Source organism: Neovison vison, chromosome 3 (genome assembly GCF_020171115.1).
Source record: "Neovison vison isolate M4711 chromosome 3, ASM_NN_V1, whole genome shotgun sequence".
In the NCBI taxonomy this organism is placed as follows: Eukaryota; Metazoa; Chordata; class Mammalia; order Carnivora; family Mustelidae; genus Neogale; species Neogale vison.
This window is the reverse complement of record NC_058093.1, coordinates 227,058,370-227,084,235: the sequence shown is the minus strand read 5'-3', so window position 1 is coordinate 227,084,235 and position 25,866 is coordinate 227,058,370. Positions and strand designations below refer to the sequence as shown.

At 49.8% G+C, this 25,866-nt stretch overlaps 1 protein-coding gene across 1 annotated transcript in view; it reads left to right on the top strand.

Moving 5' to 3' along the window:
- SRRM4 (serine/arginine repetitive matrix 4) overlaps positions 1-25,866 on the top strand; it is a 151,573-nt gene that overhangs the window by 110,358 nt on the left and 15,349 nt on the right. Inside the window, exons 2-8 of the mRNA XM_044244176.1 lie at positions 1,816-1,962; positions 6,156-6,242; positions 8,333-8,404; positions 11,099-11,125; positions 12,898-12,948; positions 16,092-16,190; positions 18,943-19,099. Coding sequence (XP_044100111.1) covers positions 1,816-1,962; positions 6,156-6,242; positions 8,333-8,404; positions 11,099-11,125; positions 12,898-12,948; positions 16,092-16,190; positions 18,943-19,099 — 640 coding nt within the window. The remainder of the gene's footprint in view (positions 1-1,815; positions 1,963-6,155; positions 6,243-8,332; positions 8,405-11,098; positions 11,126-12,897; positions 12,949-16,091; positions 16,191-18,942; positions 19,100-25,866) is intronic.

Genomic DNA, 25,866 nt, shown 5'->3' with positions numbered 1-25,866 from the left:
TTCAGTAAGTCATATTATTACTTCTGTATGCACTTATACCTGCTCCCCCATCAAAATGTAAACTTCATTATCACAGAGTGCATCTCCCTGTTATTCACTGCACTCCTACTCTTAGAACTGACCTGGACACAGGTTAGACCAGGCCAGGTCAAGCATGGGAAGAGGCAAGCCTTGCAGGGGGCTGGTCAGACACTGCAAGCTCAGAATAGTTTGAGAAGAGCCAGGACAGCATTCCACATGAATAGACTGGAGGCATGGGAATAGAACCGCCTTAGTAGGAGAAGCAGGGCAGGAGGTATATAGAGAAGCCTGGAGTTCTGGAAGCCTAGGGGTGGCAGTGAGGATGTCTGGACAGCCCTGACAAGAATCTCCATCCCTCCTGGGTTTGCAGCCTCTCTCAGCTCCGCTTCTGAAGATGCACTGATAAGCAGCTGACAGAGATGGATGTGTTTTGCTGCCCTTCCTTCAATATTGACTGGGTTTGGCCTGCTTTCCCGGTGGCCCTAAGGAGCAGGGGGCTTATCAGATACATTCATCCTGAGTCATAAAACCAGTCTTGATGCACTGACTGCAGGCGCTTGGTGTGGGAGAAATGCTAACACCTTTGATCAGGGCTTGATCTGGACTCTGTAGGCAGGGTAAGGAGGAAAGGAAGTTTACTGGGCAGTGCCAAACCCACCTATGTCTCTCCAGCTCCTGACTCCTCTTGGTTGGGGGGCCAGGGGGTATGAGTGACAGTGTTTTCAAAGACTGAGTACCTAGGTGACTTCTTTCCCCTTTCCAGACTCCAAGTAGGAGGTGGGACTCAGGTAGTTTCCTAGAATTGTCTAGGGCTCTTCTCAGAGGTAGAGGAGGGAATTTCAGGCCTTCACAGGGATCACATCTGAACTAGGTGTTCTTATACCTGCTGAGGATGCCAGAGTGGAGGTTTGGTTCACAGGGAAGTAAAGGGAAATGGAGCAGCCTTTTATTTTCATAACAATTCAACAATATAAGGACTAATGTTATTCCCTCTCTTAATCACTGAATAACTGCAAGACAGAGAAACCGAGTCCTCTATCTACTAAACCTTGAGCATAGTGTTTGAATCCAGGCATCTCCATTCCATACAGAGATAAGACAGGGAAATGGGATGGAACAGGCGAAGGGGAGTTGGGACTAATCCTGTCACCCTTTGGCCTCCACTTGTGTTTTGAGCAAGGAAGTGAAACACTGGTTTCCAGCCTCTTCCTGTGGTTTAGTCAGGATAGGCCAGGCAATGCCACAGTAACAGATAAACCCCTAAGTTTCAGTGGGTTAACCCGACTAAGGCTTATTTCTAACATGCAAAGTCTGGTGCGGCTCAGGCATCTCTCCTTCCCCAGGTAGCTTCACCTTTAAGGGTATGCGGCCTCCAAGGTCTTTGCAACAGAGGGAGAGAGAGCTGGAGAAGGCACACAGTCCTTACTGCCTCAAGCCAGCAGTTACACAAGTCACTCCCACCCAGAGACCAGTGGCCTGAGATCATCTCTCATGGTTCTAACCTAACTTCAAGGGAAATTGGGAAATATTAGGATGTGTGTGAATGCATGATGAGCCTTAAGAATCTGGGGGCAACAGGAGGCTCAGTCGGTGAAGCATCCGACTCTTGGTTTCAGTTCAGGTCATGATCCCAGGGTTGTGAGATGGAGCCCTGAGTCAAGATTCTCTTTCTCCCTCTCCTTCTGCCCCTCCTACCTCCACTCATGCGCTCATTCTCTCTCTCCCTTAAAAAAATAAAATAAAAGAATCTGTCATATCCTAACAGTTTCTGCCTCTTTATTTGTTCCCTTGTAGGACAGAATCCCAGAGCAGCCCTCTGGTTCCAGCTCAGGATGGACCCTCAGAAAAGCTGAGCCAACATCTGGCCACCGAGGCCTTGGGCACCAACTTCTGGGAGAGAGACAAGGCCTGCCGGGAGCTCATTCCTGCCAGAGCACGCAGGTGAGACGCTGCCCCCACCCTCTCTTTGGTCCAGTGAGGAAGTTCAAGTTGAGGCTGCAGAAATGAAGTTTGGCCACTCTTCCCACCCACTTTTCTTTTGCAAGTTCCTCTTCCAGGCCCTGAAATCCAATCAAAAGTAAGCACATTTTTTTTTTTTGTCTGTAGAGCACCAGATGGCAAATATTTCAGGTGTGAGGGCCAGATGGAATCTCCCACGACTACTCAAAATCCCAGTATAGCAAAAGCCAGTATAGCACCGAAACAGCCACAGACTATATGTAAACAAATGGGCATAGAGGTGTTTCAATAAAACTTTATGTATAAAAATAGGAGACAGGCTAGATTGGGCCCTGGAGGTCCACAATTTGTTGCTCCTGCCTTAAATGATAGAGCTGGTTCCTGTCCATTTTAATGACTCCACGAGCCTCTGAATTCCAGGTCATGACTTCAGCCCACAACTGTCTGCATTCATTCCTTACATCCAGGATTGCTTGGGCACTCACTAGTGACGGGCACTGTGCTGTTACCTGAAGACACAACATTTTCCTGAGTCTCAGGTAATAAGACTTACCCAAAATAAGGCAGCCAGTAAGGGGCAGAGTGAAGTTTTGAACTATGGTCTCTCTGATCTTAAATCCTAAACCAACACCAGCCACATGTTACTTTGATGCTAATGAAAAAAACCAATCTATTTTTAAATTTTACACCATGCACATGTAAAGCCTGGTCTGTCTTTGGCCTCTGGAGAATTGATTTGTTAACAACACCATCTTTATAATCTGGTTTCACCAGCTGTTTGGAAGCTGTATTCCTACTCCTGAAACTAACTCAGCACCCTCTTGCTGCCCGGGGTTTGCATCTACCCGCTCCGTGACAGGCGGGAAATGAATTTAGTGTCCTTGCCAGCAGTGTGCCCCACATACAATCCCTGCCTGTTCCTGTTGAATCAGAGGGTGTCAAAGCCATTTTTCAGATGTGGAAACTGAGGACAGTACATGGTAGGGTCAGGATTAGTCTGAGGACCCCAATCTGGTCCAGATTCTCTTATGTGTCCTAGAGTTCTCGGTTTCCTAGAGCAGAAGTTCTAAACCCATTTGAGAATTATGTGGAAGCTAGAAATGCTGCCCCAGGGAAAGTGTATATGCTCCAGGAATATTCCCCAAATTCCATCTACCATTTGAGAATTTGTAGACCACCGAGGCCCATAAACAGGCCTGTCTAGTTAAGAACCTGAATTCTGAAGAAGACCCACTCTCTGACACGATAAAAAAAAAAAAAAAGAAAACACAGCATCATGGTGATAATGTTAAAAGTGAACATAAAAGTCACTTGGCATATAATCAATGAATAAATGGTAGTTGTGTTATCATGCATAATTATAATATTAGAAAGGACATTTACATGTATGCTCCGTGCCACACCCGGGGCACATCCCATGAGTGAGGTCCTCATTTCTTAGACACAGGTATCATGTTTTTTTTTTTTAAAGATTTTATTTGTTTATTTGACAGACAGAGATTACAAGTAGACAGAGAGGCAGGCAGAGAGAGAGAGAGGGAAGCAGGCTCCCTGCTGAGCAGAGAGCCCGATGCGGGACTCGATCCCAGGACCCCGGGATCATGACCTGAGCCGAAGGCAGCGGCTTAACCCACTGAGCCACCCAGGCGCCCAGGTATCATGTTTTGTTCCTATTTCCCAAATCATGAAAATGATACTCAGGTTGCTGAGCTAGGAGGTTGGAGCAGGAACGTAAATCCAGATGTGGCAGCTTCTAGAACCAGCATTCTCTACTGCTGCATACTCTGTATTTTGGACCACCGCATACTGAACCGCTCTAGGGCATCACTGCGTACTTAATGGCTGCCTATTTCCCTGCACCTTATGTGACCACAGTCTACTTACTTAGCCACTAACCTGGCTCCTCCAGCCCTGCTGGGACGGCACACCTAGGCACACAGGTACAAGAGGAAGAAAAAGGCAGAGGAAGTGCAGCCCTACCTAGATAAAGGCATTTGGGATCTGTGGAAGGGGTTGATTTTCCCTTTCTCAAACCTCAAATCTATCCCAATTCAAGGTCTTTGCTCCATTTTCCTTGATCACTCATGTAGGAGTATCAGACAGTAGTTCCCAAACCTGCTTCCCTGGGAACCCCGGCATTCCAGAAAGCAGTGAGAATAATTGTCTGAAACAATGAGATCTCTCTCTCTATATTTTAGAAGATGCAGTGTTGATTTGTTTTAAATATTTTATTTATTTGTTTGACAGACAGAGATCACAAGTAGGCAGAGAGGCAGACAGAGAGAGGAGGAAGCAGGCTCCCCGCTGAGCAGAGAGCCCGATGCGGGGCTCGATCCCAGGACCCTGAGATCATGACCTGAGCTGAAGAAAGGGGCTTTAACCCAATGAGCCACCCAGGAGCCCCTAGAAGACACAGTTTTAAGGGCTTTTCTTTTTTTTTTTTTTCTTAAGTATTTCTCCCTTAATTTTTTTTTCCTCAAAAATTCCTAGCAACAGTTACCCTGGGAAGTGTTTATGTGGAACAAGAAAATTTAACAAGAGACTAAATTATTTCATCCATTCATCCCTCCTTTGATCACCCAACAGGCATTTAGTGTCGAGCACTTATTGCCAGAAAAATCTGGATGGGGTCTACTGTATTTATGCCACCAGCCTGTACCTTACCTGGCTGTGTATGCTGTTCGTGCTTTATAACACATGAGTGTAGTTACGGAGCTAGGTACTATTTTATTTTATTTTAACCTGTTTAAAGGGACTCCCTTAAAAATGTTCTCCATGTAGCTAGATGATTTTTTTTTTTTAGAATTTTATTTATTTATTTATTTATTTATTTATTTGACAGAGAGAGAGAGAGATCACAACTAGGCAGAGAGAGGGGTCAGGAGAAGCAGGCTCCCCGCTGAGCAGAGAGCCCAGTGCAGGGCTCAATCCCAGACCCTGAGATCATGACCTGAGCTGAAGGCAGAGGCTTAACCCACTGAGCCACCCAGGCACCTCTAGATGATTTTCATTTACTGGCAATGCAGAAACCTTCACATAGATCTGTTCACTTGGGCACTTTTTTTTTTTTTTAACTAACCGTAATGATCCAGAACCTTAGAATGGAATTCAATATGGCCACATTGCATGACGGTCTTGAAAGCACTGGACAATTTCCAAATGAATGTCTGCATAACCAGGTTCAAGAAGGCCCTTGGCTGTGTGGGAAAGCCCTCAGGATGGGACTCCCTCAGGCCTTCCCTGAAATCCCTCACTGGGCAGCTCTGGGCAAGCCGGTTCAAGGTTTGGTGCCCTACAGTCTTCACCTGTGAAATGAGACCCTGAGAATCATACCGCCCTCCAAGCGTTTTTGTGAGTATAAAGTTAGCATCAAACGCTTGGCACGTAATAAACAAATTAAACGGTAGTGGCGTTACCACCAATAATGACAACGGTTTTCTTATGAATACTATGTTTTCCCAGTCAAGTTCAACTGGGAGGGCACATTTCCCTTCCCGAGCAGTTTTTCATCCCAAACCCATCTCCTTTTGCCATGGGATAGTGTTTTTTAAAAAAAATCCCTGGAGCCTGCCCCAATTATAGAAGGAGATAAGTTGACTTCATTTAACAGCAGCCTGGGCATTTGAATTTAATTGAATGGGAAATAATTATTCCTGAAGAGCAGAGGTTTTTGAGGTTCTGTGAAGCGATATAAGATATGTATCTCATTACATTAGACCTCGGCAAATACACTTTTAATAATCAGCTGCTACTTAACATAACTTCCTCCTCCTATTAAATTTCTAGCAGGAACTACAGACATGAAGTGTTGGGAAAAGGGGGGGGCTGAACTGCCGATTAATTATTTAAAAAGTGATTTATTTACCAAGGTGAGCCATTTGCAAGTTCAATAATAAATCTATTAAGGAGCAGTTAACCTCTGTAACTCTATTTTAAATAATCAATTGGTGTTTGGGTAACGGTGAAGCGTCTGTCTCATTAGGTCGGCATTAACTCCTTATTTGAGGCACTTAATCTAAAGGATGGCCAAATCAGCCCTGAGATGGTAATTCGGTATTCGCCACGGGTCCTTCATCCTCCGAGGAACTGGGTCCTTCTTCCCTGGCTGCAACAGCCCAGATTGGGGACTGGGAGTATCCGGGGTCCTCTCACACCCGCCTCTGTGCTCTCCACAGTGCCTCCCGCCACAAAGACTTGACACCACCACCTTCCTCCAGGGGGAAGAAGAAAAAGAAGAAATCCACCCGGAAGAAGAGAAGGAGGTGAGCATTGTTAAAGGAGGATGAAACCTTGAGGATAAGGGAGAGGACAAAATAGGGGTCCAGTGGGTTTCAGAGTCAAACAGTGACTCCTCTGCTCTGCCTCTTAACTAGCTGTGTGACCTTAAGCAAGACCCTTCACCTCTCTGCGCCTGTTTCCCCTTCTATAAAATACTGGTGGTAACTATCTCCTGGCATTTTGTAAGAATCAGATGGAGAAAAATGGATGTGGAAGGAGCTGTCACAGTGTCTGGCACATTGTAAATGACGAGTGAATCAGCATAATCAAGACCATGAATATTGATTTTTTTTTTTTTTTGAGAACTTAAGCTTGGTGATCTCAATGATGTCTTTCACCTTTGACTCTGATTTACCAGACAAACAGTCTTGTCCCCATTCAGAGAGGAGAAAAGAAAGGCACAGGGTGGAGGGTGACAGGATTTACAGGGATCCCAGGCCCGTCTGTTGATTCTGCTATTCCCACCTAGCAGGTAAATGCCAACAATAACAAGCGGACACTGTATTTTTTGCCGGCAGTGGACTGTTGTGTACCCCATTGATTTTTTTCTATGTAAAATTCCTTTTAGTATTTTTTTTTAATTTAAAAGTCTTTCCAGATTTTCTTCCAAGCTGCCACTGTCTAGACTAAAATCTTGTCCAGTGTTCCAGACCCAGAGGGGTGGTTTTTGGGGAGGCAGTGTTTGAAGAAGCCTGCAGGGGGCAGCAGAGAGCGGTGTCTGAATGACTCGCGCCCCAACTTGCTTTTCCTGGTTTCTGCCATTTCCACACTCTGTTAGCCTGGTTGGAAGAGGACAGGCCCAAAGAAGACCAAGAAGGGAATGTGAATGAGGTCCCTATGCTGCAGGGTGACGGGAGGAATTGGGCCAAGTGGCTTGAGGTTCCTGATTTTAGGGCTGGGCAGAACATTTGAAAGAAGGAAGTCAGGCTTTACTAATTCAGTTGTTCATTCAGTAAATGTCCCCTGAGCACGTGTTTGGGGGCAGATGTGGTGGTTTCCTAAGAGTCAGGTTGTTCTGAACCCTGTGATTCCCCCTGTAGATTTGTTATGTTTGACCTACAAGATGTTCTTTTGTCTTTTCAATTGGTGGCTGACATTAAAAACCAGGGGATTTCACATGAGTTGTGTTTTTCTGGTGACCTCTGTTGAAAAGGCAGGTGTTCCAGAAGCCCAGGGCTGCATTCCCACATAAAACCTACGGCTGATCAGAGAAGCATATGCTCTCTGGTTTGCCGCAGCCCCCACTGCTCCCTATTGTGTCAACCCAGCCTGCTCTCTTAGAGAAGCAGGCTGGGTTGACACAATAGGGAGCAGTGGCATACTCACTTGTTTCAACCTTAGTGTTGAATGCCACCCGCTGTTGGCATACTCACTTGTTTCAACCTTAGTGTTTTGTCACTGGGGAAATAAGAGACCCAGAGATGGACAGGGACATGCCCACGATGACTTCATGAGTTGGGGGTTCAGTGAAGATTGGAACTCAGGTCACTTGAACCTGTCTTGAATCAGAATCAGAATCATGGTCCTGGGGTGGTTCTGTTTCTTGGGGAACCCCTGAGAGCACCATGCTGACCACATGAGGGCTCAGTCTTACCAGGGAGCTAGGGTAAGGCAGAAGAAAGACCTAAAGCATCTGAGAGGAGGCACAAGGCTGGGGCGAGAAGAACAAACACAAAATATTTGGCGGGACCAGGAGGGATAATAAAGGGATTGAGACCAAGGCCCCAGTCATCCATTTGAATCTCGGCTCAGCCACTTCCTGGCTGTGTGTCTTTGGGCAAGTCACTTTACCTCTCTGAACCTCCCTTTCCTTGTATGTAAAAGGAAGGTAACCGTCAGGGCTGCCTAAGAAGCATGTGGGAAGATAAAGTGAGAAAAATGCATGTAAAGCACAGAGTGATGTTGGGGGAAAATGCAAATCTGATTATAGCAAATCAATAAATGCAAGTACTGATAATATCAGGATTGATATGCTCCTTGTGTGGGAGACCCTGGGTGGGGGCTAGAGAAGGGTCGCTGAAGCCAACCCTGGTCCTTAAGGAGCTCCCACTGACGGTGTCTTCTCCTGCCTCAGGTCCCCGTCATATAGTCCATCGCCTGTCAAGAAAAAGAAGAAGAAAGGCTCCAAAAAACATAAGCGACACAGGTATTATCCTTCTGCCTTGGCAAATGGGGATGCCCCGGGGTGGGTTGGGGGTTAGGGGAGGTTGGGTGGCACCGGAAGTTCACTTGGTGATAAGCTTATCATTTCACTTGGGTAAGATACTCATCTGTGTGTTGGTATTTCCTTTTCCTTGTGTAACTTGGAGCTCTGGTTGCAAGGACCCGCGGCCCCCTAAAGCTAACTCCAGCCAGAAGGGGGTTTGTTTGATGATAAGGAGAGAGGAATGTCTCAGGGACCAGCCAGGCCCCAGTGAGGATCTAGAACCAAGGAGTGGGGAGCTGGTAGCACCCGGGGAAAATGCACAGTGCCTGTCCCCCGTGGGGAGACCCGGCTGCCCCCGGTGCCCCTCCCTCCGTGTGGCCGGCCCAGCCACAAGACACTGAAGCTCTCTGTCTTGTTTATCCCTCATGCTAAATTCCCAAGGTCCAGCTCTGTGTTTGGACCAAATTGTCCTTGAGGATGGGATTATGTAAACACGGCTTCTAGGATTATACACCCTCATGGGTAGTTGTTAAGGGGCATCATGAACTGGACACACATTCCAAAAGGTGCCCACCACGCGCACACGTACACACACACACACACACACACACACACGTATGGGGAAGAAAGGACTAGAAGGATGTACGCCAGAGGCCTCATATCTGTGGTCCATGTGCCGACTCAACATTTTATAATTGGGAGATCGTGCAATGAAAAACAGGTTTTCTAGTTCTGTAAAACCAGCGGCTGTCTTCACTGGACTGATTTTCCCACTGGAAGCCATCCGCGAGGCTGAGCGGTTACCGTGCATGTAGACCCCGTAGCTGCTGTGCTTTGCTAGGGCCCCACTAAGCCCCCCTCAGTGACAAAGTCTGCTGGGCTCCTGGGGGCAGGGAGTGTGAAGTTTCCCCTGTAAGCTGTTCGCTGTGCTTGGCCGCAGATGCCAGGGAAAGAGAAGTGCGTGTCCCCTCTTTGCTCAGCCCCGTCTTCCAGTCTCCCTCCATTGGTGCTGGGTTGCTTGTGCCCTTAGACAATCACAGTGGAACAAAAGGTCAAGGTTCGCTGGGGTATTCCCCCTGCTTCTCTGGTTCAAAGTTGCCCCAGAGTGGCTTTTTCTAAGGCGGGGTGTGGTCATGTCTCAGCCCGTGCTGCTCGAATAGTCTCAACTCAGTTCGGGTTCACTTGCCATGTCCGCTGCCCGCCCAGACATTTCAGCTGATGCCGAGTCTGTGCTTGACCCAAGACGGGGGCAAGTCAAGGAGCAAAAGGTTGTTAATGTGGTGTTAGAAACCTTTCCCAATGGGGGATTCCCCTGTGGAGGCAGTGGCCTGCCCTTGACTTAGACTGCCATCCTGTCACCTTCCTATGCTGAACGATCAGTCCCAGTTTGGGGGGCTTTTCCGTATCCTGTTGCAGAACTCAAGTGGCTTCTCAGTCTAGGGTTGCTCCTCATGAAAAAGAGACTGTGCCAGAGGGTTAAAAACAGGCTTTTTCCGCCAGCCTCAGCCAGCCCTGGAGGTGGAGGTGGAGAGGGAAGGAGACCCTTTAAAAGGAGATTAGAAGGGGGAGAAACTGTTGCTGATCTTTTCCAAAGCGCCTGCTGGGCACCTCCTTTCTTCCCGCCTGGCTTCTCCAAGGTCTTGAGACATTGGGTTAATGATAGTTGACTTGTTTGAAGATAGAGCTAGGGGTGGGGAGTGCATAGAGATTGGTCTTTTTTTCCCCTCAATTATCATGACTTCAGGGCTTAAAAAAAAAAAATCCCATTTTCACATCTGTTTATTAAATAGCCAGTATGTGTCATGAATGAGGAATCTGGGCCTCAGGAACAGAGCAGTGACCAAAATCCAGCCCTTGCCCTTGAGTGGCTCACGTTCTAGTCAGGGAGATGCATAATTATAACATGCAGAGGTGTGTGTTACAAGGCTAAGCTCAGACGCTCACCCACGCTTGCAGGAGGAGAGAGTGGGTTCCTGGCCAGGCTGAGGGGATCAGAAAATGCTACAAGGAGGTGAATGGAGCTCTGAAGAATCCACAGGAGTTACCTGGGCAAAGCTGTGTGACCTTGGGCAACTTAACTAACTTCTCTGAGCTCCGGTGTCTATGAAACGGTTGTTAGTAGAACCGCAAGGGTTTGGGTGAAGGCTGAGTGGGGTTGTGTGTGAGAGGCGCTTAGCACAAAGCCCGGCACACAGTGAACGTTCCACACGGGGGGCTGGTTGTCCCTGACGATGAGGAGGGTGGTGTTGTAGAATCCAGTGGTAGGGAGGGGGAGGTGAAGGGGAGATTGGGGGTTGGGGAGGACGCAGAGGACTCCCGTAAGTTCCCCCCGCCCCCACCCTGTCCACCCCCATCCGAGACAGGCTCACAGACAGTTTGAGGTGAGGATGGAAGCACTGGTCATTTTGGCTGGAAATTCAAAATGCAAACCAGTGTCTCCCATATGGTCTACACAGTCTGAAATCTGAGAGAGGAGGATTCGCCAGGTGTTCTGACTGACCCCCTGTCACGTGATCACAGACGCACCAGATACATTTGTTCCAGGGGGGGGGGAAAAACAAACAAACAAAAAAAAAACAACCTCAGCTCACCTATGTTTACCGTCTTCTCTCCCTCCATCTCCCTCCACCCCTTTTTTCCTTCTTCCTCCCTCCCCGCCCGCCCTCTCTCTCTCCCTTTTAATTCTTTAATCAGGTCATTCTCTAAGAAGAGAAGGCACAGGTAAGAATCTTTTCGCCTCTGGCTGCTTGCTTCTCTTTCCTGCTTCCTAAGAAGGTTTTAGGCAGCTTCTGGGGTGTGCTCCTGGGCATGCCCCTTCCTTCTTCCTGGGCCTCAGTTTCCTCCAAGATGGGCTGGTTTCCCTGAGAGTTCCCAGCCAGGTTTTGACTTCCATCAGGTCAGATGGCTGCTCCTTGACCAGCCCCCTGGGTCGATGCCCCTTCCTGGAAAGTCTCACTACCCTGGTCAGAGTCTGCTCGTTTTAGCACTCACTGAAATCCTGGATTGGGGCATGTCAGGAAACCTCAGCCCAACCCCCATCCTGCCGGAGCCTCCCCAGATCCTGGCCAAGGGACAGAAGCCAAGTCTGACTGTATTGGAAATACCAAGTGAGCACAAACCAAGCTGTCGCCGATGGGGTCCTCGCTATAAATCGGATCCTGCACTGGGCCCCGCGCTGTGTGCGTGCGTGGTGAATCTCTACTGATCTCCCTCGTAACCCAGCACAGTGGCCATGTTTATTATTCCCATTTTACAGATGAGGAAACTGAGATTCAGGCAGGAGGTGTGACAGGTGTGTCCACAAACACAGGCAGGTGGCAAAGCCAAAACTCAAGCCCAGATCCATCAGAGGATCGGAACTCCCTAGGGTGGCGTCTTAAGTAAGAGCCACATCTGGAGCAGCTGGCCGAGTGCAGAGCCCTTCTGTTTATCCAGTTAACAGGTAGAGGGCGATCACCAGTGTCACATCCTCTCAGCCCAGCAGCCTGAGCAATGGCACCACTTCACGGTCCAGGAAACCGGGTCTTCCGAGGACCGGTCGCTTGCCTGTGTCCCACAGCGACTGAGCGGCAGAGCTGGGGTGGGAACCTGGATCTTTCAGTGAGGTTCTGGGCTCGCCCATTGCCCAGGCTGAGTCTCAGACGTGGAGAGAAATCGCACAGCTAACGTCAAGGTGCCGTTTCAGTCGGATGAGTTGGTTGAGGTTTTCCCCTTCTCTGAGGCCCGTTGTGTGTCCTTGGCGGACTCTCTGAAGCCAGTAGAACCAAACGGCGTCCACCCCCTGGGGCCTCGAGCGGAAGATGCTGGGACCCCGACTCATCACTGTCCACCGGACCCATACCCCAGCCCTCTGACTTAAAAAACAAACACGGGTAGTTAAATATCTGTGCGTGGAACATTTCTGCATCTGCCAAGCTTCGAGAAGCTTCCGAGCGTCTCCCCGCGTATCCCATTCTTCTCCCTTACAAATTGATTGATTATCAGTCAACAGCATAGGCTCCGGGGACCCACGGTCTGGGGCCACATCCCAGCTCCCCTGCGTGATCCTGGCCAAGTTTCTTAGCCTAGCTGAGGCTCAGTTCCCCCATCTGTAAAACAAGTACGTATTAAATGTGCCTCTCCCCATAGCTTGCAGGGAGAATAAAGCAAGATTGCCGACAAAAAGTAGTTAGCAGAGTGTTCACTTGTAAGAAGTCCTCGAAAAATGGCAAGTATTACTTTATTTACCACTGTTCTTATTAGGCTGCCAAAGCTGGCCGTGGCCCTCAGCACAGCCCATTCTCAGTCCGTGCGCAGGTCTGTGTCCATAGCTGCCCCTGCTGGGTGGAGAAGTCAGCATCAGTGACTGTTCTGGTCTTGGAAATGATGAGCAAGTCTGTCCCCAGATTGCCCGGATCCGGTGGCCACTGTGTGTTAAGCATTTTCACTACTTGTTTCTTTTTATCTGTAACTGGCATTTTACATCTTTCATTAATTGGCCTTTTCTCCTTTAGCTCCTCCAGCCCAAAAAGCAAAAGGAGGGATGAGAAGAGGCACAAAAAACAGTAAGTAGAGACCCCTAGAACAGTCCCTCCAGTTTGGGGAGCGGGGGAACCTGGCCTCTTAACAGCTGGTGTGTTGGAGTTGCCGAAGAAACGGAGAGTGAGAAGGGGCGGGGGGTGAGAGGAACAGAGGCAGGGAGAGGCAGAACCGTGCAACACACTGCAGCTGGGGGTCTGGGTGCGTGTAAGTGCACAAGGCCGCGTATACAGGGTGTGTACATGCGTTTATGGGTGCGTAGAAGCGAGTGCCATGCATCTGTGTGCCTGGCGGGCGTCACATAGATATCTTTCTGGAGAATGTGTGTAGTATGCATCTTGTCTGTAGATCTCCGTACATTTTTCTACCCTGCAGACATCTGTGTGATCATGGATACGGACGTGTGCCGTGGGTGTGGTATGCACTCACACGAGTGCGTTCTGTAGGCTCCTGCTTATGGGAGCACAGAGGCAGACAGTGCGCCCGGAGGTGCTGATTCTCTGCACAGGGCGTGTGTACTGCTTCCTGACCTGTGTGCGTTAATGCATAAGGGAGGGTGGGTGTGGCTTTTCCCGGTGCACACAGGTGAGCGGCGGCTGCATGAGTGGTGGTGGGTCATGATCACGTGTGGGCACAGGCGTGAGTGTGCATGTGAGTCTGAGCTTGGGCTGCTGGGGCGTACAGCACGGAGGGGGCAGTGCAGCTCCTACCCCTGGTCTCGGGGCCTCGGCTGGTTCACGGTTTACGGCTGGTAGTAGAAATTCAAATCAGCTAACGCTGCCTGCAGAGTTCAGTTCCCAGAGAAATTAAAAGTAAATGCGGTTACAACCCACCTACTTTATACCCTGCAAATGTTAGTGCATGTGTTTTCCAATCAACTAATATTTTATCTCCTGCCAAGAAGCTTCTAAAGTAAGAATCAAAGGCAATACGATGAAAGGTGGTTGGCTACTGGGGAGGGAAAGGAAGAGACAGGGATGCGGAGGGAGGGCGCCCCGCTTTGCTGCCTGAAGGGTCACTTCATCCAAGGTCAGTGCAAAGGAGGACATTTGAGCCACCCCCCAGGGGGTCTGGGGAATGCTCCAGAAGGAAGCAGTAGAGCTTTGAATGAGCTCAGGGAACAACTTCCTGATCATCGAACTTGTTTAGTTCAAGTGCTGAAGACAGTTACTGGTCATACGTATTGAGTGTGCATTCACGTTAAGCACAGACCGAGTGCGTGTTCTCAGAGATCTCCGCATTACTTGTGCAACGGGGCTGTGCTATAGATAGAACCAAGGGATAGACTCGGACTCGAAGAGCACGGGCGGAGGGGGCGGGGCATCACCGCCGAGGCAGGGACTGCCTGCTTGAAGGCAGCAAGGTGGCCACCCTCCCCAGTGCCAAGAGCTGGATGAGTCCCAGAAATTGCTAGGTTACATAAGCCAGAGACAGGCATCAGGAGAGGGAAGAGCGAGAAAAACAAGGCGCCGCTAGGATAAAGGATGGTTCTCCTCGCGGAGTCCCGTGGTCGCGCCTACTTCTTAACGAGCAGTCGCTGGAGAGATTTAGCCTCCTTGAATTCAACATCCCTTAGAAGGCCCTAAGACATGACAGGCCCTGGGCTGGGCCCAAGGACAGAGGTTAGCCAAATATTCTTCTGGACTCAAGGAGCTCACAGTTCCCAGCGGCACACGGGAGACAGACATGGGACAGTCACGGCATGACATGTCAGTCCCGGGGGGTGCCGGGAGCCCAGAGCGCCAGGGCCGCTGTGGTGTTGAAGAGGGTGCTTGGTGGTCAGCAGGGGCGCCCTATGGGAGGAAGGGTCTAGACAGAGAGTAAGGATGGAGGTAGCCGTTCTCAGCTGCAGGTGAGGCAAGTAGTTTAATCTCGGTGCCTCAGTTTCTTCATCTGGGAGATAAGAGAACCCGCTCCATAGGTTGTTGGGAGGAAAAGATGGGTCCGTCTAAAAAAAATATTGGACTGTGGCACCAGCAGGCAGTATGTGTTAGATGCGGGCTCCCATCATCGTCGCCATCACAGGGACGTCGTGCGGTGGGACATAGAGGAGCCAGAGAACAAGCAGTTCGGACTGGCTTGAGTCTGCCCAGCCAAGGCAGGAGAAGTCATGCAAAGAAGTTAGAGAGTTTCATGGGGGCTGACTCCTCGGGGTGCTTGGGGTTCAAGGTGAGAGTGCAGATTTGTAATGAGAGCAAAGGGAAGGTTCTAAGCAGAGAAGGAATATGGTTTGCTAATCACATTAACAAGAACCCCTGAGTCCTGTGTTGGGATAGCCAGGCTGCCCTCCCGATAGAGCCCTCTCTAACTCCCACTGGCTTCCTGCCTTGGCCCAAATCACTGACATTTCTTGTTCATCCCCAGTGACCACTGCCTCTGCTGCTACTACGTCTGAGTCCTTATTATCATTCAGGGGGGAGCGGAAGTAACCTGTGATAAAACCGTTAGTAGCCCTGGTAGTTGTTCATTGTGGTTAGCATTTTTGTTTGCCAGTGATGTTGTAACCCTGAAAGTAGGCTTTTGACTCCATGTGAGGAAGCCAGACTTAATTTTCCAGGTCTGAGGTTATAAATTGGCAGCCCAAAGGCCTCATTTACTCTGCAAATGTGTTTTCTTTTCCCCCCAAAGTGTCTCTTAAAAAAGAAATGAACTTCCATTTAAAATAGAAATATTTTATAGTAAAAAAAAAGTCTGTATTTCTACATTCACTTGAAAAATTAGAAGATCCAACATCAGGCCAATATTCTGGAAGCACAGACACTTCTTTCTTGAGCTCTCACCTGAGTCACACATTATGGTAGCTGACTGAGACAGAGTCCTGCTTCCAGCAGGGGGAGGGGTGACCAGCGGAGGTGATACTCCTGTCCACATGTGCTCACCATCAGGGCTGCCTCGGCGGGGCGGGAGGCTGAGTCACCCGGGCCGGCTCCTCCAGAGGAAGCCTTGCCACTCACTCGTGCTTGGTACGGCTGGTTGGAGCCCTTGAACGCCCAGGGGAAGAGCTGGGGTGATGTGGGGTTGAGGGCATGTAGGGGGAGATGCCCAACTCTGGAGGGACAGTGACTTGGATGCAAGAGGATGATGTGTGCCACAAGATCAAAATCTGTCTCTCCTTCTTTCCCCCCTCCCCTTCTCCTCCTTTGACTCACTCCCTGTCACCCCCTCCAAGATCACGAAGCCGGCCCCGAAAATCTCACCGTCACCGTCATCACCATTATCCCTCACGGTCGCAGAGCTCCGAGTCCCGCTCCTCAAGCTGTGAGAGCAGGTAAGCTCTTCTCCTCGGGGGAGTCTCCCCGCCCAGCCACTGCCCTGTCTGCACCTCCCTGCAGAGGAAAGGGAACCAGCCACCTTCGTGTGTAGGAACAGCGGTAGTGGTGTGTGCGCCCACGTGTGCTTCCTAAGTGCCCTCGTTGCCATGTGGGGAGCTGAGCCCTCTCCCTGAATCCACCACACGATCCCCTCGACTACCCTAGGAAAGTAAGGTAGTAGTTGTTCTCCCCCATTGTAAAGATGAGAACACTGTGGCACAGACAGGTTAAGGACCTTGTTAGTTGCCTAGCTACGAAGTGACTGAGCTAGGATTGGACTAGGGAGTCTGGCTCTGGACTTGGCCCTCTTGTAAGGGTTCCTTTAAGCACAGAGAGGCTGAGCAACCTATGAAAGGCCACACAGCACAAATTACTGAGTTCTGAGGGCCTTCCAAGTCTGGCTTCTCCTAACCTGGACCCACATTGGGCTGACACATCGTCTGTGCCGGTCGGAGAAGGGGGAGGAGGGCGAGAAGAACAGAAAGAACAAAGTGTTTGAAACCGGCGCTGTCCAGCAGACACAGCAAGGCCAGCTTCCGGATGTCAGAGCCTGCTTTATCCTTCCTCATGTGTATCCCACACACCTGGCTACACGTTCATGTCACCGAAGAGATTTCAAAATGCCCCTGTCCCGGTCCCACCGCATCCCAGTTAAACCAGTGTCTGGAGGAAGGAGGAGGAGGAGGAGAGGGGGCATGTGTGTCGAAGTCCTACTTGGTGCCACAGTTTCAAATACATTTTCTCTCTTGATCATCCCAAGAACACCAGGAGCTAGACCGGAACTGCACTTTGCAGTCAGCTTGGAAAATTCTTAAAACACCTGGATCCCACCCTCTAGGCATCCCGATTTTTTTCAGATGAGGCAGGGCCAGGGCGGTGAGATTTTTCAGTCTCTCCGGTGTGGAGCCGAGCGTGAGAAGCATTTGAGGAAGAGGAAAACATCCCTGACTCATGCTGCTGCGACTCGCAGGCCTCGCTGTCCCCACTGGAGACCAACAGCCGTAAAGAGCCTTGGCATCAGGCAAGGTGACTCTGAGACCTTGAGTGATCAAGACAAACCAAGACCCCTCAGTCGTGAGGTCAGAGCCCTGATGACACAGGAACTTTGTCCAAAACACGAAAGTGACCCAGCATCTCTCTATCCTGGCTCACATGAGGGACTGCTGTTCCCAAGGCCAGCTAGAGCTCTGGCCTTGGACTAGGCCCTGAGATGTATGAAGATCCCCAGTGAGAGTCTCACCTCCAGCATCTGATCCAGAACAAAGCCCCAGTTCCTTAAACGTTCCTTAAAGTGACCCGCCACCCGCCCATACTAGGCCCTCTCCAACACTCTCATAGGAAGATGTTCTCCACTTCCTGTGGGCGCGTTCTCCTTCCCTGCAAGGAGCCGTGAACATGCTGATTCAGCAGGCGTGCTCCTGCTGGCCTTTGTCTGGAGGGCATCGGCTCACTGAGCTCAGGCGCATCACGGATGTGAGACAGCTGAGAAAACTGCATCGTGGTGAGCAAAGGCATCTGAGCAAGGTCTCAGCGACTGGCAGAGCTCGGACAAAGCCCTGGACCTCTGACCCAAGCTGAATCCGCTCTCAGCAGCTCAGCCCCGCTGGCCTGGGTCAGAGGATGGCGCAGAGAGCTTGCTGCCCTCTGTCTTGCCCTCCGCCTTACCACTTAGGGAGATGGACTGCAGAGCCCAGCCTCGGTCCCCTTCTTATGTCAGCTCTTCTGGGAGTGTTGCTGCTTGAGCTCCCCAGTGTCTGTTGGGCTGAGGGACACTCCAGGGGCCATCCAAGCAATCTGAGAGCTGATGACACCCCAGGGCCACATCAGTAAAAATGATCTGGAGGCCCAGAGCCCAGAGAGACATTCCAGAGCATGACCAAGAGGCATCAGTCCCCCCTGGGCAGAAAACCCTGCCCTGGTCCTGGTTCTGCCACTCACAAGCTGTGTGACTTCTGGTGGGTCCCAAAAGCTCTGAGCCCAGGTCCTCATCTGCAGAATGGGAAATACCTGCCTTGTTTGCGTTGTGTCTTACAAGTTGGAGAGAGGACAGAGAACTGCCCTAAGAGAGGACTGTAAGTCAATAGAGTGTCATCTTTATTGCTCCTGTGGCCCAGAGCTAACAGGCCAGCAGAGTCTGAACTCCACCCATTCTAAAGAGTCAGAGACTCCTTCGCTTTCTGATGCAGACAGGGCAGCCCGGGGTCTGACGAGCTCATAGAAGACCCCCTCATTAGTTTTTTCAGCTACTCTTTTTTGAAAAGTTTTGGGTGACAGTCACCAGGATGCATCTATCTTACAGATGGCCAAGTCACATACGCAAAGACACACAGACAGGCACCATCGTATTTATAGACAAACACAGATGGACACACCCCGTCAAGTACAGACACACTGACAGACAGTCCCACACCCAGGACGTTAAAGCAAATCAGGCCAGGATGTTTTCTGTCTTCCCAGCTGTGTTCCCAGCACCCTAAACAGCCAGGTACATTTGTCGAATGAACAAATGAGAGAAGGAGCGAATGAATGAATGAATGAATGAGCAGGTGGGCGGGTGGAGGCAGATGAGGGATGGATGGAAGCATGTGTTGTTTGTACAAGCACGCCCAGACACCTTCTACAGCCCTCTGATCCTGCGGGCCCCACAGCCACCCCTCTGCCACACTCCCCTTCTGAAGACGGACTCATCTCTCTCTCCCGGTTCCCCAGGCACCGCGGCAGGTCCCCCGAGGAAGGGCGGAAGTCCCGCCGAAGGCACTCCCGCCGCTGCTCCAGGACCCTCGGCAAGGCCAGCCCCGAGGCCCGCTCCAGTCACCCGCCCAGCCAGCCCCTCCAGATGCTCGGCCTCCTGTCGGCCAGGGGTGTAGTAAGTATTCCACACGGCCTTCTCGGCCAGTCTTGGCCGTGACACTTGGTGGGGAGGTGGAGGAACAAGTTCAGGGCAGTGTACGGCACATTTTAACTCAGTTTTGGGCAAACACCCCACTGGCTTTCGGGCCTCCTTATTGAGCAATCAGGTGGTCATTCCCCAGCCTCTGGCAGCACTCGGTTGGGGGGAGGAAGCAAAATGAAAGTGCCCAGGCTTTCTATCAGGGAGCGCTGAAAATACACGCTGGTCTCCAGAGTGACCCTGGCAGGAGTGCATGTGTGAGACCCCGCAGGAGGAAGGAAGAGAGGGGGCTTTGATGTGGCAGAGGCATTCCAGCTTTCCCGTGAAGTCTGCAGCCCAGATGCCCGCCAGCCTGCAGCGCTGATTCGCTGCTGGGATGTGATTTCACCCAGATAAACACGGCCTGGAATGTGTATGAGCGTTTGCCTTCAAGGAGCTCATAGCGCTTGAGCTGTGTCCTCTCCTGTGTCCGCACGAGGTCTCAGGGCATCGAGGGCATGGCTGCTCTCCCTGGTCCCTTCCAAAAGATGGGACAGAAAAACTAAGACTCAGAGAGGTTATGAATCCCATTTGGCAGCCCCGCATTGAATGGCATCACGTGACGCTCCCTCAGGTCCACAGGGAGGAGCCGGAATGTAATTTCACACAGTCTGATGCTGGGACCTTACCTGAGCGAGGGATTCAGGGTTGGAGCTGAACTCAGGCCCTAGCTTTGCTACTCCCTGGTCGCGTGGCTTCAGGGAAGTCCCTTCCCTCCTTCGAAATTCAGTGTTCTCATTGGCAAATTTGCAATAATACCACTTTCATGTGGGTTGGTTGGGGACAGCCAATAAGACGAAGTACGCAAAGGCCTTTTATTGATGCTCAAGGGACAGATACACAAACGGGAGGAGACACAATGCTGACGTAGCCTACAGTTGCAGCTGGCAGGGACCCGTCTTTTCTAGCTATGAGTGAATCTGAGAATTTCAGGTGAGGTGGAAGTGAGGAGAAGCTCGGGGTGCTTACAGGAAGGTCATGGAAGGGAAGGCGATGAAATACACTAGTTGGGCCTGGTTGACACAAGTTATCACCTGCATTGCATTCTGGGTAACTCTTCTTTACCATTCGAGGCACCCTGTGCCACCAAGGTCTCATTTTGCCCCAATCCTCTGCCTAGCTGGAACCATCCACAGTGTCTTCAGGCCCCCCTTTGTAGAGGTGTCTTGTGGTTACTAAGTATTTTGAAGATGGAAATTGCCCACTTGCCTTTCCCTCTCCACTGATGTCCTATAAAAGGTCTTTCCAGCACAGCAAAGAGTCTAGAGGCCCAGGGAGTCTTGGCTTGGCTGGACAATTCCTTCTACCCCTCCCGGCCTCAACTTCCTCACCTGGAAAATGGGTTTGATGATCTCATTTATCTCCCAGGGAAATTGTTGCAGAGTTTAGAAACCGATGCAAAAATGCCTGTCAGAGGTAGAAGTGAGTCAAAATCACCCAGTCTTTCTGGTCTTGGTGTTTGTGGTGGCCCATTTGGTGGCCCCCACTGACCCTCATTAAAAAGTGCCATTGGGAGCAGCTGGCTTGTTTGATCACCTGCCCGGGATGGTTTCCTAACAGCCTGGGTCTATCAAGATGTTGTAAAAGGCTGGATGTTCTTAAAAAAAAAAAAAAGAAAGAAAGAAAGAAAGAAAAAAAAGTGGGGTCCTCCCACACCAGCTGGTGAGGAAAAAGATTGGCTGTTGGTTCTTGAAGCCTCAGTGTCTCCCACAGACCCAGTCCCTTTCAGAAGAGCTGGAAGCTCACCCACACCTAGAAGGGGCAGACATTAAGAGCTCATCGAAAACCTGAGACTCAGAGAAGAGAAATGACTTCCATGGGCTACGGCAAGTCCCAGTCGTTCAAAACATGGGGCTATGATGATGCCATCAGATCCTGGCTCTGAGCTGTGGAAAGTTACTTAAACCGTTTTGAGTCCCTGTGTCCTCATCTGTTAAAAAAAAAAATGCAGAGAATAAGTCTCTTCTTCAAAAACCCTGTTGTGTGGACAAAAGCAAAGTCCCATTGTAAATGGTTGAGCCCAGTGCTTGGCACAGGGGAAGAATTCAGCAAATAGTTGTGGGTGTTATGACTACAGCATGCTGGGCGCTGGCTCTACATTTACCAACCGTGGGACTGTGAGCAAGTTCCATAAACTTTCTGTGCCTCAGTTTTCTCTGAACCTGCAAAACCAGGGGAGCAATGAGACCTGCCTTGTAGGTGGTGTGGTATGGGCATTCAGTGACTTCATGTAAGTAAAGGTTTTAGATTGCAACAGACAAGTGGAGAAATGCTACTTCCTGGTCACTGCTAAGAATAGCAGTGGCAGCAGTAAGAGTGACCATGGAAATAGCATTGGGGCAGCGACAATGGTTAGCACACTAGGACTTGTGGCAGTAGTCCTAGTAATACTCGTATGGCTCCAGGCCCAGCCTGGTCTGTGCATGACTTGGGGCCAGAGCAAGGGCCCTCCTGTGCTTTCAGATTCCTCCATCCTAAAAAGCAGCTGGCTCGCCCCATCCCACTCATGGTTTTCTGACTTCTGGGGGCATCAGCCCCGAGTCTAGCCCTCCATGTGCCCTCCACACTAGACCCTTATACCTCTTCTCCCCTGCAAAAGGCAGAGATGGACAAAGGTATCAGGTCGGACCCCAGGTTTTCTGAGAGTCCTGGCCCAGGATCTTCCCTTATGCCAACCACCGGGCTCAACAGCAGAGTCAATGCCCCCCAAAGAATCCATCCCATCACTCATTCAGATCTACCAGTTATCTCCCAAAACATCTATCTGAGGGTCAGATCTCAGGATCTGGTGAATAGAGGACAATCTGTGCCTATAAAAGACAACGCACAACAATTGAGCAGAGACGCTGAGATGGGGTGGGAAGTGGCAGGCAGGGAAGGGATCCTAGGGTTAGTGTTAGGTCAGGGCAGAGAAGGCGACAACTCAGAAACTAGTGCTGAGCAAGAATCAGCCAAAGGAAGCAGGAAACAAAGATTCGAGTTGGGGCTGGAAGCAGAATCCCAGGGCAAGAGTTGGGGTTCTGGGATAAGCAGGAGCCTGAGCGCGGGGGTCTTCTACGCCCTGGCTCCCACCACACTCCACTGCAGGTACTTCCAATGTACCGCTCTTTAAAAAAATCAAGGACAGGCACATCACATCAAGGGGGCATATTTGCATAAATGAATATGCAAACTGGGGGTTGTGTCTTATTGAAATCCTAGTTGGTGAGCTAAAGAGAACCTGAAGCCCTCTTGCTCAGTCAGATCCCAAATCCAAATGGAGGGTCCCAAGGAGATGATTTAGGGACCCTTCCCAGCCTCATTCATGTTCTTTATCTCCACTCAGCCATCTCTGTTCAAGGCATCAGGGGGACAGAGATGAATAAAACGCTCCTCCCAAATTCTGGAGCTCAGTCTGGTAGTCAGCAGACGGCTGCACTACAGTGAGATAAGTGTTGTAATTAGGGCTGAGATGGAGTCCGCGAGTACCAGCTCCTCCTCGGTTGTCAAATATTCAAAACCTTGTGTACTAGTTGGTTAGTAGACCCTGTCACCACCCTATCCCCAAGTGCCCAGAGCCACCCCCTCCCTCCCCTCGTACCTCGGGACCTCCTCACAGTTTGGCAACTAGAGTGGTACGGGACTGCCATCAGTACCAAGGGCAGCTACCTTCGGATGAGGCCGTGTCCCCACCCCATCAGCTGCCGGATATCCAGACTACGAACCCTGGGGCGATGGAAGTAAATACAATGCAGAACAGGCCCACGGAGGAAGGACAAGACAGTGTTGTCTTGGTGCCTGAGAGGGCTCTACAAATAAGGGAACACTCGAGCTAGGCTTTGAAGTATGGGCTCAGCGGATTGGGATGACTCATGCATACAGAGAAGGGCGATACCTCTGTGTACCAGGCACTTTTGTTAGAATGAAGGTGATGCAACTTTAGAAACCATCCCATGCTTTACATAGTTGTTGCTACTGATGCCATTTTATGCACAAAGCCATTCTCTGAGATAGATGCAATTATTACCACCATTTTTCAGACAGGGAAACGGGCTCACAGAGCTGAAGTGTCTTTGGTAGGTGGCTCAGTTGGGAGGAAGGGGAACTGATAGGAATCGTGGCTTGTGTCTAAGAAGCTTACTCTGATGACCACAGGGCCAATTAGATGACAGAGACGTTGGTGGCACCAAGGTTTGGCCAAGCCCTTTCCCTATTGGTATGGGGCACTCTGGTCAAGTGTGCTCTCCCTGGAGAGGGAATCTGGAAGAGGGCCAATGACGATGGAAGCTAGACCAAGTTGAGAAGCACAGGCGCCTTTTCTCCTCCTTCTACCTCCAGCTTGGGCCAAAAAGTTGCCATGTATTCTTCACCAACAAAAACCTGCAGATGCCATGACAAGAACAGGAAGAAGGGGAGGAAGAAGAAGAGAAAGAAGAGGAAGGAGGAGGAGGAAGAGAGGAGGAAGAAGAGGAAGAGGAAGGAGAGGAACAAGAACAAGAAGGAGAGCATAAAACCTAAGGTCCAAAAAGATTTCCTTGTGAAATCTGTCAACAAGAGGAGGCAGTAGAGTGCAGTGATGAAGTCATGGGCTTTGGGACCGATCTGTAGACTCTGAGGTTCTTGATGTTTTCTTGATGTTTCTTTGGAGGCTCTGAGGTTCTTGATGTTTTCTTGATGTTTTCTCCCTGGTCAACCCTGGTTAACAACAACCACCAGTGCCAACTGAGCACCTACTATGTGCCAGATGCTAGGCTGAATTTTTCCTATGCATCCCCTCATCTGTTTCTTATAATAGCCCTTCAAGGGAACTTCCACTAATATGCTCCTTTTAGTGGGCGCCTAGAACATGGCGGCCATGTCCTATGGCCTGGAACAATTCCATGACGAGCACCTAAGTGAAATGGAGAAGTTAGGATCCAAACCCAGAAAGCCTGCCTCCAGAGTCCATGTGCTTAATGACATGACTCCCCTTGGGTCATTTCACTTCCCTGGGCCTCAGTGTCCTCATCGATACTTTGGGCTAATAATCACACCTGCTTCATAGGGTGCTTGTGAGGATGGACTGAGTTGGGGGATCCGTTCATTTAAGGAATATGCATTCAGCACCTGCTGTGTGCCAGGCACTGTTCCAGGCACCGGGGTGAACAAGTATTCGCAGTGAACAAGACGGACAAGGATCCTACCCTCATGCAGCTTCAGTTCTGTGTGAGAAACTTAGCCCAGTGCTTAGGACATAACTAACACTCAACATGCAGTCATTGCTGGCATTATTTATCACCACAGTGGTTTTATTAAGCTTGTTCCTCATAAACCCAGATGTGATGTTTTTGAAATATCTCTGGGTTCAGAAGCTTAATCAAAATCCACAATCCGAGGTGAATTCCAGAGCAAGCCTAGGAGAAAGGCAGGATCTAGGTACGCATCCCATTTTGCAGAGAGGGGAAAGCATATGGTGGCCCTGGCCCTCAGACCCCGACCCAGGCTCTCACACATTCTGCAAAAGCCTTTTAGCCCTCGCTCACCCAAGAGACTCAAACATGCCACACCATTCACTGCAGTTTTGAAAAGAGAGACCAGAATGCGGAGGAAAGGCAGTCTGAGACGGGGACTTAGTGGGACCTGTTGTGGTTGTTGGGTTTTTTTCATGGAAAGTGGCATAGCATGGTCAACTTTTACTTTTACCGCATCTGTTCAGAGTAAAAGGAAACCGCCATGTTCTATCACGAAAGTGACATCTTACCACCGGAAGAAGTAGTACTGACATGGCCTCCAAAGAAAGGATGAGCCCTTAAATCAAATGCATTTGGCCGGATGAAAAACTCATTACACTGAACTTAATTTTTCTCCATTTCAATTTGGGCTGGTGTAAAATTTGTCTGACTGGATCCATATGGAGATTTTTAGGAACCAGTGGGCTGAGGGCCCCCGAAGCTGCCATTTTCCCTCAGTTTCCTGCCTATGATTAGGAGGGAAAGAGACAGAGGAGGCCGGGCCACTTCTTCGGGCCCAAGGTCAATTGCAGTGCACTGCCCTATGGGATCGCCCCAGCCCTGAAGGACTGTGTCATCTTGCTGTGTCCCCACATCCCACCTCCTCTCACCCAGACTCCCAGAGGTCAACAAACCCATTCTTTTTTCTGTCTTCCTAATGAGTGAACAAAGGAAGATGAACAACATCAAGGAAAATAAACCTAATGTCTTTGTGGAACAAAAGGATTTTTTTTTTTCTTTTTTAAGGAATAACCAGAACCCTCTAGCTAAAAGCTCTGCCACGCAACTCTATATTCACATGAGAATTTCCAATCCCCCATATGGCAGGGAGGGGATGAGAAATTTATAGCCATTTCTCTCCATGGGGCCATTTGAAGCTCAGTAAATGACTTGTTCAGTTTAATTGGAATTCTCTTCTTGATTGTATTTTTGTAACCTATTAGGCCGTGCTGCCTCTTGATCTCAGAATTCAGCTGAAATTAAATTTTGAAGTGTAAGTGAGAGGTTGCCTTTTTTCCCATTCTTGATTAAATAATGATTTGAAACAAAAACAATAAATAACAGTGCCAGCTTCCCTGGAGGGCTGAGAGAGACTCCCAGTGAAATGCCAGGAGTGGAGTTTGTGGTGGGGGGATTTAATTACTTATTAGAACCCACGTGTTAACATTGAGTATATTAAGAAACAAGGAGATGAGTCAACTTGTGATTTCAAGAGAAAAAAAAAAATCGGAGCTT